The sequence below is a fragment of the Mycteria americana genome, chromosome 3 (assembly GCF_035582795.1).
Source record: "Mycteria americana isolate JAX WOST 10 ecotype Jacksonville Zoo and Gardens chromosome 3, USCA_MyAme_1.0, whole genome shotgun sequence".
Classification (NCBI taxonomy): Eukaryota; Metazoa; Chordata; class Aves; order Ciconiiformes; family Ciconiidae; genus Mycteria; species Mycteria americana.
Window position 1 is genome coordinate 111,413,548 of NC_134367.1, and position 14,820 is coordinate 111,428,367.

Consider the following 14,820-nt stretch of genomic DNA (forward strand, 5'->3'; position numbering starts at 1 on the left):
GAGCTTTTCTGTTTTGTTTTCATGTTAGTAAACCCTGCTTAGTGATCTTTGCTAGGGGCAAATCTACTTGAGTTTCAGGTTTATAGGAAGAAATCACAAATATGGTCCCCTGTTTACCTTAGAGGGATTTCTGGAAGAAAAAAGAGCATATATTCAACATTTGAGCTGGTTAACCCTGGAGAGAGATGTTCTGACTTTTTTTTTTTTGCTTTATTTCCTGATTCTGTGCCACTGTCTAGGGAATGAAGCAAAAATTATATCTCTTCTCAAGCTTTATGGAGGTGTTCTAGGAAGTTCAGCACTGTCTTAGCTACATCCCTTTGTAAGCCCTTGCAGGTTACGCGTTTTGTGATAGGAAATACACTGCCATGTCTGTCTTTAGGGGCTGTTGTGAGCTTTGGAACAAGGGGTTTGCCCTGTAACAGGAAGCTGCATTGTTGCCTGTATGGCAGGCTGGCTGTGGGGAGGTTTTGGGTAGGCGCTAAAGCAAAGGCAAAATATTTTGTCATTTGAGTTGTAAGTTGAGGTATGTAGGTAAAGTTCTTCTGGTGCAGGAGATGGAGTTGATTATATGAAACTTTAGCCTTCCAACTTGGATGTGCTGAAGTAGGTTATTCGTGTATAATATATGTACTCTATGACACTTTCTTGGATTCAGAAGATTTTCACGTGTAATACTGTCCAGAACACTGAAAATAGGCACATCCACTTTAGAGATTAGATTTTCCAGGGGTTAAATGTGTCAGTATACCTCCTCACTGTTGTGGTGATGCTAGTTCTACATACCAGGTGTTTACAGGCATCCAGACGTGCTCCTGGTTGAATGCTTGCCTGTTGTTTTAATTGCAGGTGTTCTTGGGTAGAGAGGATTGAGATTTTAATTTCAAAGTTAAGAGTTGAAACAAGCTTGTTTGCTGTTTTTCAATGTTACAGAAAATTTTTGCTTCCTAGCTGTTTGTGCAAAAAACAAACAAAACCCCAAGAAAAACGCTGTCTCAAGCCAAAAGGCTGTCTTGAGTCCAGTTAATAATAAACCTAAATTATAGATAGTAAACTATAATCTGAACAGAGTAAGTTTAGAGATGTTTATAGTACTCCAAAGATGATCTGGGGAAGCTTGAGAGAATTTGGATAAATGTGTTCTTTCCCATTACCTCATTCTGTTGTGTCTGTCCTTCCCCCCACCCCACCCTCACCGGCACCCCTCAGAGATCTCCAACCAAAACCCTTGAACCCAAGTCTTGTCTCTTGCTGCTTTTTTTTGATGGACAGGACCCCTATTTTTTGACCTTACGAAGGGCAAACTAGCAAATATCTAGGTATATTTCCACTTTTCTTGTTCAAAGGGCAAACTGCCCAGTGACTAGGCATGTTTCTATCTTTCCTGTTCAGTCAGGTAGTTTCAAAATGGACAAACCTATTCCTCATTCGCCATGTTCCAGGGACCAGAGTATAAGTGCTTTAATGCCATGCTGTTTCATTTGCTTTTTTTGATGGGTGCCAAGTTGAATGCAGAAAAAACACTGATCTGTTATCTGTTCCTAGGGAGTGAAGCTGAGTGCCATTCAGCAGGTGTCAATAAACTTCACTAACTTTTTTCTTTTTTCTTTTTTTTCTCTCCCTTTCTAGAGTTCTGTGGAAAATGCTAACACTGCACAGTCTCTAGCTGGTTTACTAAATAAATGCAGAACCCCTCAAGGACAAAGACTAGTTAATCAGTGGATCAAACAACCACTTATGGACAAGAATAGAATTGAAGAAAGGTAACAGTATTATATGTTTGATAGATTACGCAAGTTAGTAACTATTTTACAGAAGGCTCTTTCTTTTTAAGCAAAAAATACTACAACCAAGAAATAATGGTGGTTGGAGGTTTTTGCGTGCTATCCTGTAACACATTGTAGTTAAACAGAGCAGGAAACGTCTTTCTCTGAGATGCAAATTGACTGATTACTGTTAGATTAAATGCTTTTTATGATTATGACATTTTAAAGAGGAGGTATGATATGTTTAGGTGATGAAATGATTCATGCTATAGGCTAAGGCAATGTAGCAGCCACTTCCTAACTATTATTCATACTGCAAATCTCAATCTGTGTAATAATATTTTGATGTTACTTCCAGTTTACCAATTAAAAAAAAAAATCAACAAAACACACAAACAATTAAGCAGTAGTGACCTCTTCCTATTTCCAGAAAAAAACTACCTTTGGTTGCACTGGGGCACTCTTACTATATCTTGCCTAGATATTGTGGCGCAAATATGAGTGGTCTTTTTCTTCCTTGCTCTTTCATACTGCTGCCTGTCACCATGCCTCTGCCCTACCAGTAGATAGCAGTATCAGTTAATACAAAGCCTTAGAGAATCTGGCAAATCTCTGCTGAGAATGTACAGATAATTCTTAGTCCTTCAGAAAGGAAACTGCAATGGCCATATTCCTGCAGTGCGTGTGTGTTTATCTCTTATGTTCACCATGCAAACAAAAGTTACACTTTTTTTAAACTCGTGCCAAATATAGCTATATTCTTATCATCTAAAACCAAACTTCATGCAACTCAATTGAACAGCAGGTTGATGCACCACCAAATGTATGTTAACGTGTATCTTGACAAAGCAGAAGAGGCCAGAAAACTGAATTTAACTTTGGTACCTTCTCTAAGGCTCATACTTCAGATAAGGCATTACAGGTATGCCTGTATATGCTGTTGGGCTTTAGCACAGATCACTATTACCAAAAAAGAAATTTTGGCTTGGGCACATTGATGTTTAAAGAAGTTATGCAAAGAGTAGTTCTCTCTCTAGATTTGTGGAGACTGAGTTGTTTTGCTTCTCTTCAACAAATTTTTGTACTTTCTCTAACCATTTGCAGAATGGTACCTAATAACTTGATCAGAGAACACCTAGAAATGTTATTAATGTGACACTGAAATATTTGTCCCCAGGTTTATTGAATGCTGTATCTTATTCTTAACATGTGTTACAAGAGGTTTCATCATTAGTTCTTGATTATGTGCCCAGGATCATCTACTTCTGTCAGTCTTGGATCCTAAGATCTAAGCCAACTTTAATTTTATGGTTATGTTGGTTTTAAGATGTTGAAAGTTATTACTCCCATTTGTAGTTTTCTTATGTCAAAGTAAACATTGGAAATGTTAACTTTTGTATCAGACTTGTTTGCTCATTGCTGTGCATCAGAAGTCCTGCAAGTTTGGAAGAGAGACGGTGTTTTCTTTATAAAGCTGGGGTTAAATTATGGGCAGAAAATGTAACTTGACCTGTTTTGTAGAGGTTATGATCATCTCTACATTTTGTGTTGCGATCCTGTACGGCTAATGTTGACTGCATTTAGGAAAAGCTATATTTAAAGGCGGAGGGGAGTAATTCAATGGAGTTAAGCTCTTAGTGAAGCTTGTAAAGGTTGGTGTATCCAAGTGTTACGAGGTTGAAAGAGGCCCATTGATAACCTCCTGTATCGTGCCCAGCCACAGAATCGTCGGGGTTACAACTAAAAGTAGTTTGTTTTAATCTGTAATTACGGACACTGAAATAATATAGTATGACTATAGTCATGCTTTTCAGTTTATTCTGCAGCATAGCTAACCCTGTCTTAATGCATCTTGCTTTCAAATAGTACTTTGGTGAATGTAATTCTTTGGCTTTGGGATAAAAGCAATGTATTTTACTCGTAAACTGCTGGTGTGCCATCTTCCCAATCTTAATGCTGTTCAAAGCGTGTAGGACTGTTCTTTTTTAATCCAAAGGAACAAGCATAATAAGAGAAGCTGTTATTGGGACTGATGAGATGTGCTGACAGATTCAAATATCTTTGGAAAGATTGGCGGTTGCCAAGTTGTTTTCTATATGCTCTACTGTATATTGTGGCTGTTTTAAGAATTACAGACTATAATTTAGAGCATATAGATAGTTTGAGAAGGAAATATCTGGACTTCTGTTCCTTTACTGTTCACAGAAAAGCAGTGCTTCCTTTGTCATCAAGGTGAGTTACTGATAATTTCTTAGCTTGAAGTGTGCCACATCAAAGCACCCCATTTAACACTAACCAGTACAAACCTAGGCTAAACTACCTAGGTTGGGCTGATGTTAGATGGCAGTGTTTTGGAGTAAGCCTGTTGTTTTGCTTATTCAGGAGGTATTTTGACGTAACTTTTATTCTTGTAGTTTAGAATGGATGTCTGACTGTTTATTTAAAAAACTTAAAAGTTAGACTCTTGCAACCTTCTGCGAAGACCTGTAGGTGGTGCAAGTCATCTTTTGGAGCTAAGTGGGTCATCTTTCAGTAGTTTGTAACCTGCAATGTGCTGTTAACATTTATGGATAAAGAGAACACAACATTATGTCATTAGTCCATATTAACCATAGATACAGTAACAACACAAATTAATGTACATAGTGCTTATGCTTCAGATAAAATAATGTTTATCTACTGGAACAGCTCCTAATGAGAACTAAGAAAACAGGGGTTCCTGATACTTGTCTGTCTTGAAAGACGTGGGGTTCTGCCCATGTCTGGCTGGTTTTCCATGATTAAAAAAATAATTATCAGTCATAAGCGTACAAGACACAGCCTTACTTCTCCCATGTGCTGTGTTCAGAAGGCAAGTACATGAGGTTCTTGCTCCTTGCATTATAGTCAGCATATTCGTGAATTAAAATGTAGTTGCAGGGGCAGGAAGTGCAATTACGTCTATTAATTGTGTAACACGATTGACTGTAATACAGCAAGCAACTTCAGTATGTCATGTTTGTTTTTCAGAAACTGGAAAGTCTGAGAAATGTGGCAGAATGTGAAATAGTGCTTGTTATGCCCTAAGAAGGGAACTCATGCTGAATATACTTATTTTTTTTCTAGTTTTGGGGGGAAACTATCTGACACTTGTGCATAGCACAGATATGAAATTCTGGCTGACTTTTTTAGTCCTCTATGCATACTGTGACTGAACCTTTTAAATATCTATGTCCTGTAGTAGAAAAGGTGCAGGGGTCTCAGTTCCAGAGGAGTTACAGGCTGTACTCTTAACATCACCTGTTCTGATTCAAGCCTGTTTTGAGCTTTTCTCTTGTGTTCCTAAATACTATGCTGCATGGGGGCCGAATTGTAGAAACCAGTCCTATCTCTAACAGAGTCAGAAAATAATAGATTTAGGAAGCTTGAGGTGAATCAATGGCTAGCAGGGTAAAATTTCCAAGTTTGTAGAACATTCTCATGAATCAGTCTTGAATGACAAAGTAGCAGCTTGTTTAAAAATGGGGAAAAAAAAAAAGCAACTTGTTGCTAGCTAGTGTGGGCAGGCTTGAATGCCTTTACAGGGCTTTATTTAGTAATAAGTTAACCTAACATATGCTTTCTCTAACAGATAAATGGAGGGACAGAGTAGGGTAATGCATATGGGATAGCTCAGAAGCCGTGTGACTGGGGGCTCATCTCAGGTGCACATGAATACACAGCATGGATGAGAAAAGACCAGGTGAAATGAGAAGTCTGTGTGGGTTGCAGGCCTGTGACCTCCCTTGGATTGCAGAAATGTGATCAAGCAACTGGAGTGCTGCAGTGCATGCTCTTTACGAAGGCTGGGCAGGGAAGATGGAGGGGTTGTGTTTCTGCAGAGGTATGGCCTGAATGTGCAGAGCTCTGCTGCAGAGGGGGCAGCAGGCCTTATCAAGAGCTTACGGGTCAGGTTTACAGGACAGCAAGGTGGGGGGCATTACAGTGAGCATCTGCAGCACACGTGCCCCATCAAGATGAAGAAGTGGACAAAGCTGCCTTGAGACAACAGGAAGAAACGTGATCGTAGGTCCTGGCTCTCTTGGAGGACTTGAGCCACCCCAGCACACTGGAGTGAAGCACTATACTTGCATCTTCGCACGTGCTGGCAGGCAAGTCGGCAGCATGCCCTTGCAGCAGCGAAGGGTGACCGTGCACCGGGCTCTGCTAGTTAAGGGTAGGCTGAGGAACGTGATTGTTCATAGCTGCTTGGTAGCTCTGAGGCAGCATCTAGAGCACTGTATCCAGTGTGGGGCTTGCAGTACAGGTAGATGGACAAACAGGAGCCGGTCCAGCGGAGAGCCACTGAGCAGGATCGTGAGCTGCAGCACGTGGTGTATGAGGAGAAGCTGAGGGAGCTGGGTTTGTAGTCTGGAGAAGAGAAGACTAAGGGGCAGACCTAACTGCTGGTTTCAGCTGCCTAGCGAGTGGGAGTCATAGAGAAGGTGAAGCTGGGTGCTTCTTGCAGGGGCACAGCAAAAGCATGAGACAAAACAGGCACCAGCTTCACCAAAGGATCCTCCAGCTGGATATAAAGAAAAAAAATCTTCACCATGAGGATGGTCAGACTCTGGAATGTGTGCTCAGAGAGAAGGAGGGATCTCTGTTCTTGTTCAGTGTTCATCTGAAATTAACCTTGTTTTGAGCAAGGGCTGGAACTAGAGGCCTTGAGTTCTCTTCCAATGTAAATTGTTCTGTGATAGGTTTTCTCTACTTTTGTGTTCTTTTCTAACCTGCAGCTGTCCCTGCAAAGCATTGCAGATAGGCTTTGTTGCTTCTGTCATTGTGGTTAGCAGCTCTGGAAAGACCTTCAGTATTTATCTGAGTACAGGTCAGTACTTCTCCACAGCAACAGACTGATTTCAGGCAGTTAAATTAGTAGGTGGTGGCCTCCATCCTCAGTAAGGGAGGGGAGAATGTGACCAACTCGGAGGTTTGTCTAAATGGCTTAATTAAAATGCACTTTAAATTCTGGGAGTGTCCCTAATGCCTGTAAAGAAGCTTCTGAAATACAGGTTGAATCTGAGCTAGTTGGAAGACAGAAGTGTGATTTGTTATTGTCATGCAGATCATGATGCAATGAATATTTCGCATGAAAGAAGTTGTCATTCCAGTGACATGAAAATGGTGTTGGCTTCCCAGTAAGCCACTAGAAATGTTAGAAAAATGTTACCCTTGTCATTCCAAAAGTTAACATCTCTAAGTCCCCTAGAGAAATGTTTGGAGCTTGAAGCTCTCAATGCTTCTTCTTTAACCCTCTCCCTTCCCTTCACCTATGTTTACTATTTTCAAAACTACTAGATAACCTGTATTTTCATTTGGGTTTGCTTGTAAAACTGATGTTGACAGTGAATGCTATCTCGAAACATTAAACAAAAGCTCTGCTAGTCAAGCACATGTCAGGCAGGCCACATCTTTAAGAAGGAATTTCCATCAAAATCCCAGGCACTTGAAAACTATTAAAAAGCTTAGATGCTTGTGTTGCAAGAGACTTATTTTTAGTTTTCTTGTTTGAGGAGGGAACAGGGTGATGTAAATGAGCTGAAAAAAGACTCCTTTCATGACACCTTCAAGTGTGGGAAAGACGGTGTTGCTGTTTGAGCTAGAGAAGTGCCTAAAAGCTGTTTGTATTCTGCGTGTTATCCAAATAATTTGTCTTCTAGGTCAAGGATCAGCAATCAGCATTGCAAATCTGTCAATTATAGGTGGCATTCAGTGGTGCAGCACTGGAGCAGGTAGTCATAGTATCTCCTAGTTGATACTTCCAGCTCTCCCACTTCATCCTGACAAGTCCTCACTTGGTGCAAAATAAATAGAAGGATTAAGCTTTTAGTCAGTTTCTTTTGTATCTGAATGTTGAGGCTCAAGGGAAATGAAAATTAAACTAAAATTTGGTTGAAATGTCAAATTGGTTTTCAGATTTTTAAGAAATAATAAAATTGCTATTTATTTAGGGAGATGTGAATCTGTAGCTGCAATACTGTTCTTTTGCTCTCAGCCTTCCAAAAGGAGGTGAATGGTAATTACTGCAGTAGTTAAATTTTACTTAGAATCTGTGTTTAATTATTCAGGATTTTTTGTTTTAAATCACAGCTGTAAGCTAATGAAGTTTCCAGTTAGAGTGTGACCATCTGAAAACTTTTACTATGTACGTGTGCAAAGCTCTCTGGTTTGTCACAGTATCCTTGGCAGTCACTAATTTGAACATTGTATACAGGAATATGGTATATTCTCCATGAAAGAACAGTGAACTTATTACTGTTTCTGCTCTGTTTAATTTATATCTACAAACATTAGAAAGGTGGCATGTTAGGAAACTGCAACGGAAGCTCTTGGCAAGATAATTTTGTCTTGACTTGTAATTTGATTTCATTTATCATGTATAAGGGTTGTAAAAGTCTTTAATGTTTTGTTTACATACAGTTTTGAGTTTCTCCTCTGTACAGAATGAATGAAAATCAAGAAATACTTGTTTTTTACAGTAAAGAAATAGAACTTGTTCAGTGTGCTCTTAGTCTGCACTAGTTTAAAGAAATGCACAGGTTAGCAATTTAAGAGAGTATTAGTGTTGATGGAGTGTAATAAACTTAACCTCTTAATTTTAATAACATATGGAAACTTGCAAGGAAGAAAACACTTACAAAAAATAATAATGGAAATACTTTCCTCAGCTGTCTCTAGTCTTTGAAGACCATGGAGTAATATTGTTTTATCACTGGATCCCAAAATGCTGTATTTAATTAATAAGGAAGACTGGCACAAAACCTCTGCAGTATGAGGCGTTATGCTGAGAAGCAGCCTTAGCTGCTTTTCACCTTTGGTTTCTCTGAAAGGTTTTGGGTGGGGCAGTTTCACTATATGGAGTTTACGAAGTTGCCCATGACTGTACAGTACTTGATGAGTTCTTGCTCTCCTGTCTCCATTTGTTATCATATAAGAAATGGAGGTTTATTAGTAATTCTTAAAAGATGGGCATTTGTTTTCCAGAAGCCTAAATACTATGTTGATGGAATGGCAATGTTTTAAAAAAAAAAAAAAAAAAAAAAAGTATTGTGAAACTGGTTTTTCTTGTCTTTATTTAAATTAGGATATTTTTGCCTTCATGTCCTTGACACTTGCTCACACTAGCTGTTCTGTGTGTAGGATTTCCTTGGTCTTCCATGGTCAGAATTCAGTGTGAAGGTTTTTTGTTTGCTTTTGACTCTTATCCATCATGCAGCAACCTGTGACACAGAGTTGTTTCATAGTTGGCTGACACTGTCTCTAACTATTTAAATCAAAAGGTGTAGTCATGCTTTCCCTGACTGTGGATTGTCACCAGTTCCCTTGTTATTGGCACTGGCACTAGTGTTCATATAGCTGCTTGGTTCATCTTTTGATGGGGAATTAAGCATGCTAAAATAATCGAGTATAATGTCGTATAGCTTCTAATCCAGTAAAACTAGGCAGTTGCCAAAAGGGGCAACCCCAGTTCCCCTTTCTGGCCTTCAGCTCCTGCTGCTCCCTTTTTTTGGTCTTACAGCTACAGAATAATTTGGTTTGGCATGTTCACCTCATGAAAACTAATCCATGAAAAAGTGAGGGAAGTTGCCATCTAAAATTAATCCTTTTGCTCCTCTGCAGCTGGTCCATGACCTGCTATCATCATAAACATGTGAAGATTAACATCTTCTTAAATGCAGATCAAGCAATACCAAAAGCCTGTTCTTCAGATTTTATGATCTGACTTGTAAGTGTTTGCTTTCTCTTGGTATCTTGACTTTTAATTTATATTACATTTAATTTATATTGTGAGTTGGATTATCAGGCTTGCTACAGGAGGATAAATTTGATATCTGCCTATCCTTGCATTGGAAAAGTGTCTGAATCTGTGGCATGGAGCTGTTGACTACCATTGCTCAATAAACCTGCTGCCTTTCTGACAAATTCACTATGAAGATGCTACTTGTATATTTTTTAGCTCCTACAGAGGACAGACTGTGGAAATTTTATGAAGAATAATGTGTGCATGGAAATAAATTAATAAATCAAGTCTCTTGTAACATTGGGAAGACAGAAAACGTGTTTCTGCCGAAGTGTTTAGGAGATACTTAGAGAATCTTGTTTTATGAAAGATCCTCTTATCATTTTTGTCTGTAAAGTTACTTGAGGGTAAAAGACACTTTAGTCCAGCAAGATTGTGCCAGGTTTTTGAGGTGGGAGAGGATTTGCTGTGTAAAACATCCTGTATTCGAAATTCAACTTTGCTGATGGATCTTAAAACATGCATGCATGTTTAAAAGTTGGGAATAGTGTTTATCGTTCTGTGAAGTATCAGGTTGCTATAAGGTGAGAATTTTCCCTTTTTATCCCAGCTTCTCTTCTGTGGAGCTGTTTAATTCTTTAAGGGTAATAATTTTGTTATTTCTTAACTGAGAATGAGGAGGAGTGGCGAATCAAGTCTAAATAGTGCTGTTACATAAAACTCCAGTCTGAATGGCAGTTCTCAGTAATAATTAAAAAATAAACTTTACTCTTATTTGGGAAACATAACTTTTGAGAAACATAAGTGAAGGTTTATTCTTGTTCTCTATAGCTTGGATAGCTGACTGTTACTGTAAGTAATATACCCAGGCTGTAGAATGGGAAATAAAAGACGCTTGGTTTTGGTTTTAACTGTGACTGGGGTGATCATGTAGGTGTAGGTTGGATGCACAGGTGTATGAAAGTTTCTTTAGAATATAGACAGGAACAGTACCTTTTGCTTTTAATGTTTTCATATTTTCAGGACCCAAGTCTCGTAGAGCAGGGCTGATCTGCCATGGGAGCATGGAGTAGTCCCAACCGCAAAGTGAACTGTGCGAGGGAGATACTGGTAGACCTGTTTGAACCCCTGCTGTAGGGCATGGGTGGCCTTCTGTCCTGTCTGGAGAGAAACAGTGGGACCCTTGGCAAGCTGTGGTCAGTGCCCGCCTGTAGAAATGCTGCTGAAGATCCCTCTCCTTATTGCTCTGAAACACGGCTTGCAGCCTGCAGCTCTTGGCCATGTGAAGATGGGTGTGTGATAGTACCATTGGGAGCGCTGCCAATTTGCCTTATAAATGAAGGAAAAAATGTTTCCTTCCTGCTTCTCTTACTTTTCATCATAGGGAATTTGTGTGCATACCTCAGAGCCTTGCAGTTCTTTGCTTTGACATGCTTTCTGGCTAGAGGAGGCAAAGCGAGCTCTGCTTGTGTGCTGCTGCTTTATTTGCACATGCTTCAGAATGGTGCCAGGCACTCCCTTCCCTCAGTATCTAAAAATATTGCTGGTGCAGCAGTCTGCTTCAGGAGCAAGATCTTAATTGCGTCAAGTGGTACCTTGCTGGCAAGGATGAGACCTAAGATTTTATTTTTCTGCTGAAGAATTGTTTTCTTTACCTTGCTGAATCTGCTGGGGTTGGAAAATGTTTAAACACTTGTGCAAAACCAGCAAATTATTGGTAACCTATTTCAGAATAAATAAGACTGCAGTAAGTATTTTTGGGGAAGAAAGCATTACATTGGAGTTAACGATGCTTTTTCTGAGGATCCTGTTGTTTGGTTGTTTGTTTTTTTTTTTTTATTCTGAGGTCATTAGCTTGCAACCTCACAGGCAATACATAACAGCTTCTGAAGCTGTTCTTGATGGTTATAGAAAATAGTTATTTTGTGCTGGGTACCCCGATGTAATCTCAGGGCTTTAATTTACTATTATTATGCTTTGACATAATACTCAAATGGTATATGCAGGAATTCATGTAAAGTGGGAGAGAGTCTGTTGCTTTCCTGATACATGTTAATTTTATGTTATATAAATGTAACTGATGTAGAGGAATGAACTCATTCTTTGGAATAATTAATGCATTTATTGAATTTAAAAACTTATCTGTAAGTGGACCGTTCTGAGGTTGCAAACATCCAGTATTGTTTTCATGGTAGGATGGTTTGGGGACTAATTAGGAAAATTAGAAAAAGGCAGGAGACTGATGTTTGGATGCGGCTTTCTCTTATATTGCTTAATCTTTCAGGTTAAACAGCAGGGAGCCTGATGTGGAGCACTTTAGTCCAGCTGCTTAATAGCACACTTTGTGTACCCAGTGCTCTGGAAGTGTGCACAATGCGATTTCTGTGGGTCCTCTAGGGTCTAAAGCTGCTCATCAAACCTTGCATTCTGCATTAGGAGGGACTACTTCAGTAGAACTGCAAGTAGGAGTCAGCATATTCATGATTGCTTGAAGTAATACATTTGAGATTAAAAGACAGTCGTAGCAAGTTCAATCTAAAGACCTGCCCTGTAACAGTGGAATGAAGGCCAATTTCTAGTACTAAATACATCCTGAGGGCATTGGATACTTGCCTGGAGATCCCTTGATTGAGTTCACTTCTGACTTGAGGGAGAAAGTATGGCAGGGTGGAGAAGAGCAGCAGGTAGCAATACTACCTCACACTTTTTGTGATGGCAGTGCTGGTTTCTGCCAACTTAGAAGTGTTTGTGGGACTGTGGCTTGAGGGCATAATTTCCTAGCCAGCTTAAGCCAACATCAAAACGCAACTGGGCTTGTCCACAGCTGGCAGAGCCACTCCAGAGCAATCTAGTTCAGGGGAGCCTCACTGGTGGAAAGCTAACATAGCCACAGCAAATGGAGATGTGTGTTTAAGGAGGGAGCTGCTGCTGGGACCATTACCTTCAGTGTCAACCTGGGGTGCCTGAAGCTGCCTTTACCAGACTACCAGCTTTTCTTCCTCCATGCTACGTGGCTTGCCTGTGTAAAAAGCAGGACAGCTTTCATGCCGTACCACTGAGCCAGGTCATGCTTGGTCTCTATGACTCTCTTGTTTTTGCAGAGGAAAAGTTTTGAAACTCTGTTTGGGTCTAGAACTGGGAATCATTGCAAAATCTTCTAAGAAGCTAGGGAGGTCATCAGAGTACAAGGATCACTATCATTTTACTGGAATAATGGCATTATCTTTAAGAACATAAACATTAGAGGTAAATTGTAAGATGCATCACTGTGGGGCTGTTTGTTTGTAGTTTGCTGTTTCTGTTAATCTACCCTATTATACAATATCTCTTCATTGCTAAAAGCCTGTAATTTCACATCTTGCACATAAACCAGTAATGTACTTTTAAATTCTGAATTGAGAATGTATATACACTATTGTACTCCTTCACTGTCGTCTTGAAAGTTTTGCTATTTAGGCAAGCTGTATCTTTTAGTTTAGCTCTTTCTTTTTTTAGGTGGTTACATTGGTTTTCGGGGGGGAAGCTGTGAAGTCATTTGATATTACAGAAGCATTTATAGCATGTTCTTAACTGAGGAAGCAAAACCAACCTTATGCTAGCATGCTAAGAAGAAATGATAACAGGTCGCACAGTTTGGGCAAGAGCAGGTGGGAGACAGAAGAACAACTTGAGCCGTTCAGTGTGGAGGGGAATACATGTGAAGGTGCAGGCTGCTTTTTTGGCAGACAGAATAGGAAGAAGCCCTGCTTGCCTGGACGCAAGCCTCTTGCGTAAGCCTGTTGGAATTGGCTGGGTTGTCTGTTTCTGAACTACAGGCCCTTGTGCATGCATGCGTATTTGGGAGAGCTGAAAGAGAGCTTACTTAGATGAAAAACTTGTGACACTCACTCAAACATAAGATTTTGGACCCTAACGATATTGTAGGGCCAAATTGTACCAATTTTTAAAATAACAGAAAGATTTTGACCCCTTGCTTGGGATATTCTCTTTCATGTGTAAGATGTGCTGGAGAGGTATGTATACAACTCATCCAGAGAGCAATGTTCAGAGTTGTTGATGAAACAAAAACCTGGATTCAAATCTCATGTCTTCCAAGTACTGGAAGAACTGGTGCTTATGGGGAGTCCCCTGCAAGGCTGCTTCTGCTGCTTGGGTAAATATTGCCACCAGCTGGAGGCTCGCTGCCAGAAATCAGGGTGACTTCTGTCTGCACACAGTCTCCAGAAGCCACTTGGTGTGAGCCAAGTGTGTAAGCTGGGTGGGGGATTGAGAAGATGATGTTGAGCCTGTGGTGTATGAGTAAAATAAAATGGCTTTTGATGGTGTTAGTCACTCTAAAGCTGCTGGTTGCTTATTCCTCAGGTTTTGTGTTATTTTTATTGCAAATTGTTTACAAAGATTGCTCCAGTTTCATAACAAAGTCTTTTGTGCATAACTAAGCACTTCAGAAAGCATGTGTGGGTTGCCTAGATGTTTTGCATTGTTATTTCTTTGTGCTTGTCTGAGAAATTTTGAATGTTATTTTTATAAATGCGTGTAACAACTCTGATTGTATTGGGCAAAATGACCTGGGATGGTCAGTGTGATTTTTATGCTGCTAAGATGTGTGCTGGAGTAAAGTCATTCACACTATAAGGCTTCAGATATCTGATTTAGGCTCCTGTGTGCCCACCTTAGGTGTCGGTCAATACTTCAAAGGTTGTAAAGCATACTGGGGTTCTTTGTCATAAAAAGAGCTTTGCGAATTTAAGGTGATATTTACTGCTTACCTGAGGCAGTGACAACTGGACTTCAGCTGCTTTTTGTGAGGGAGAAGGTGTTTGTGTAGGGAACGGTTGGGTCAGCAGGGAGAAGTTTATAAAGGGAGCTTAGGACAGTGCCTTGCTTATTTCTGGCTGGAAAACACAAGTCCTGGTAATAATCAACTACAGCAACTTGCTCTGGGCTGGACTTTCTCCAGGGTATTCAAATCCCAAGTGCTTTGCGTGGAAAAGAAAACCCAGTTAGAACAGGTAAGATGGTGGCTTGGCTTTGCCCTGCCCTCATTGAAGAGGCAGTACCTGAGGCTGTAGTTTATTATGTTACTCTGGTAATTTCTATAGGATTAGAAAGGAAGAGTTTATCAGTTTTTATATGTCTGGGTTAAGCATCTCCAGGGAGGGTTTACCTCAGCTACATTGGATTAAGAAGAGATCCGGGTTTGAAAGAAACCTGAGGGAAACCAAAATAATGGTACATGAAGTGTTTTCCACTTTCCTTTGTATAAAGGAAATATGAAGTTAAACTAGTATA

General features: G+C 39.9%; 1 protein-coding gene across 1 annotated transcript in view; it reads left to right on the forward strand.

The window, feature by feature from the left end:
* The window catches only part of MSH2 (mutS homolog 2), a 56,188-nt gene that overhangs the window by 6,604 nt on the left and 34,764 nt on the right, over positions 1-14,820 (forward strand). The window contains exon 6 of the mRNA XM_075496582.1: positions 1,630-1,763. Within this exon, the coding sequence (XP_075352697.1) occupies positions 1,630-1,763 (134 nt within the window). The remainder of the gene's footprint in view (positions 1-1,629; positions 1,764-14,820) is intronic.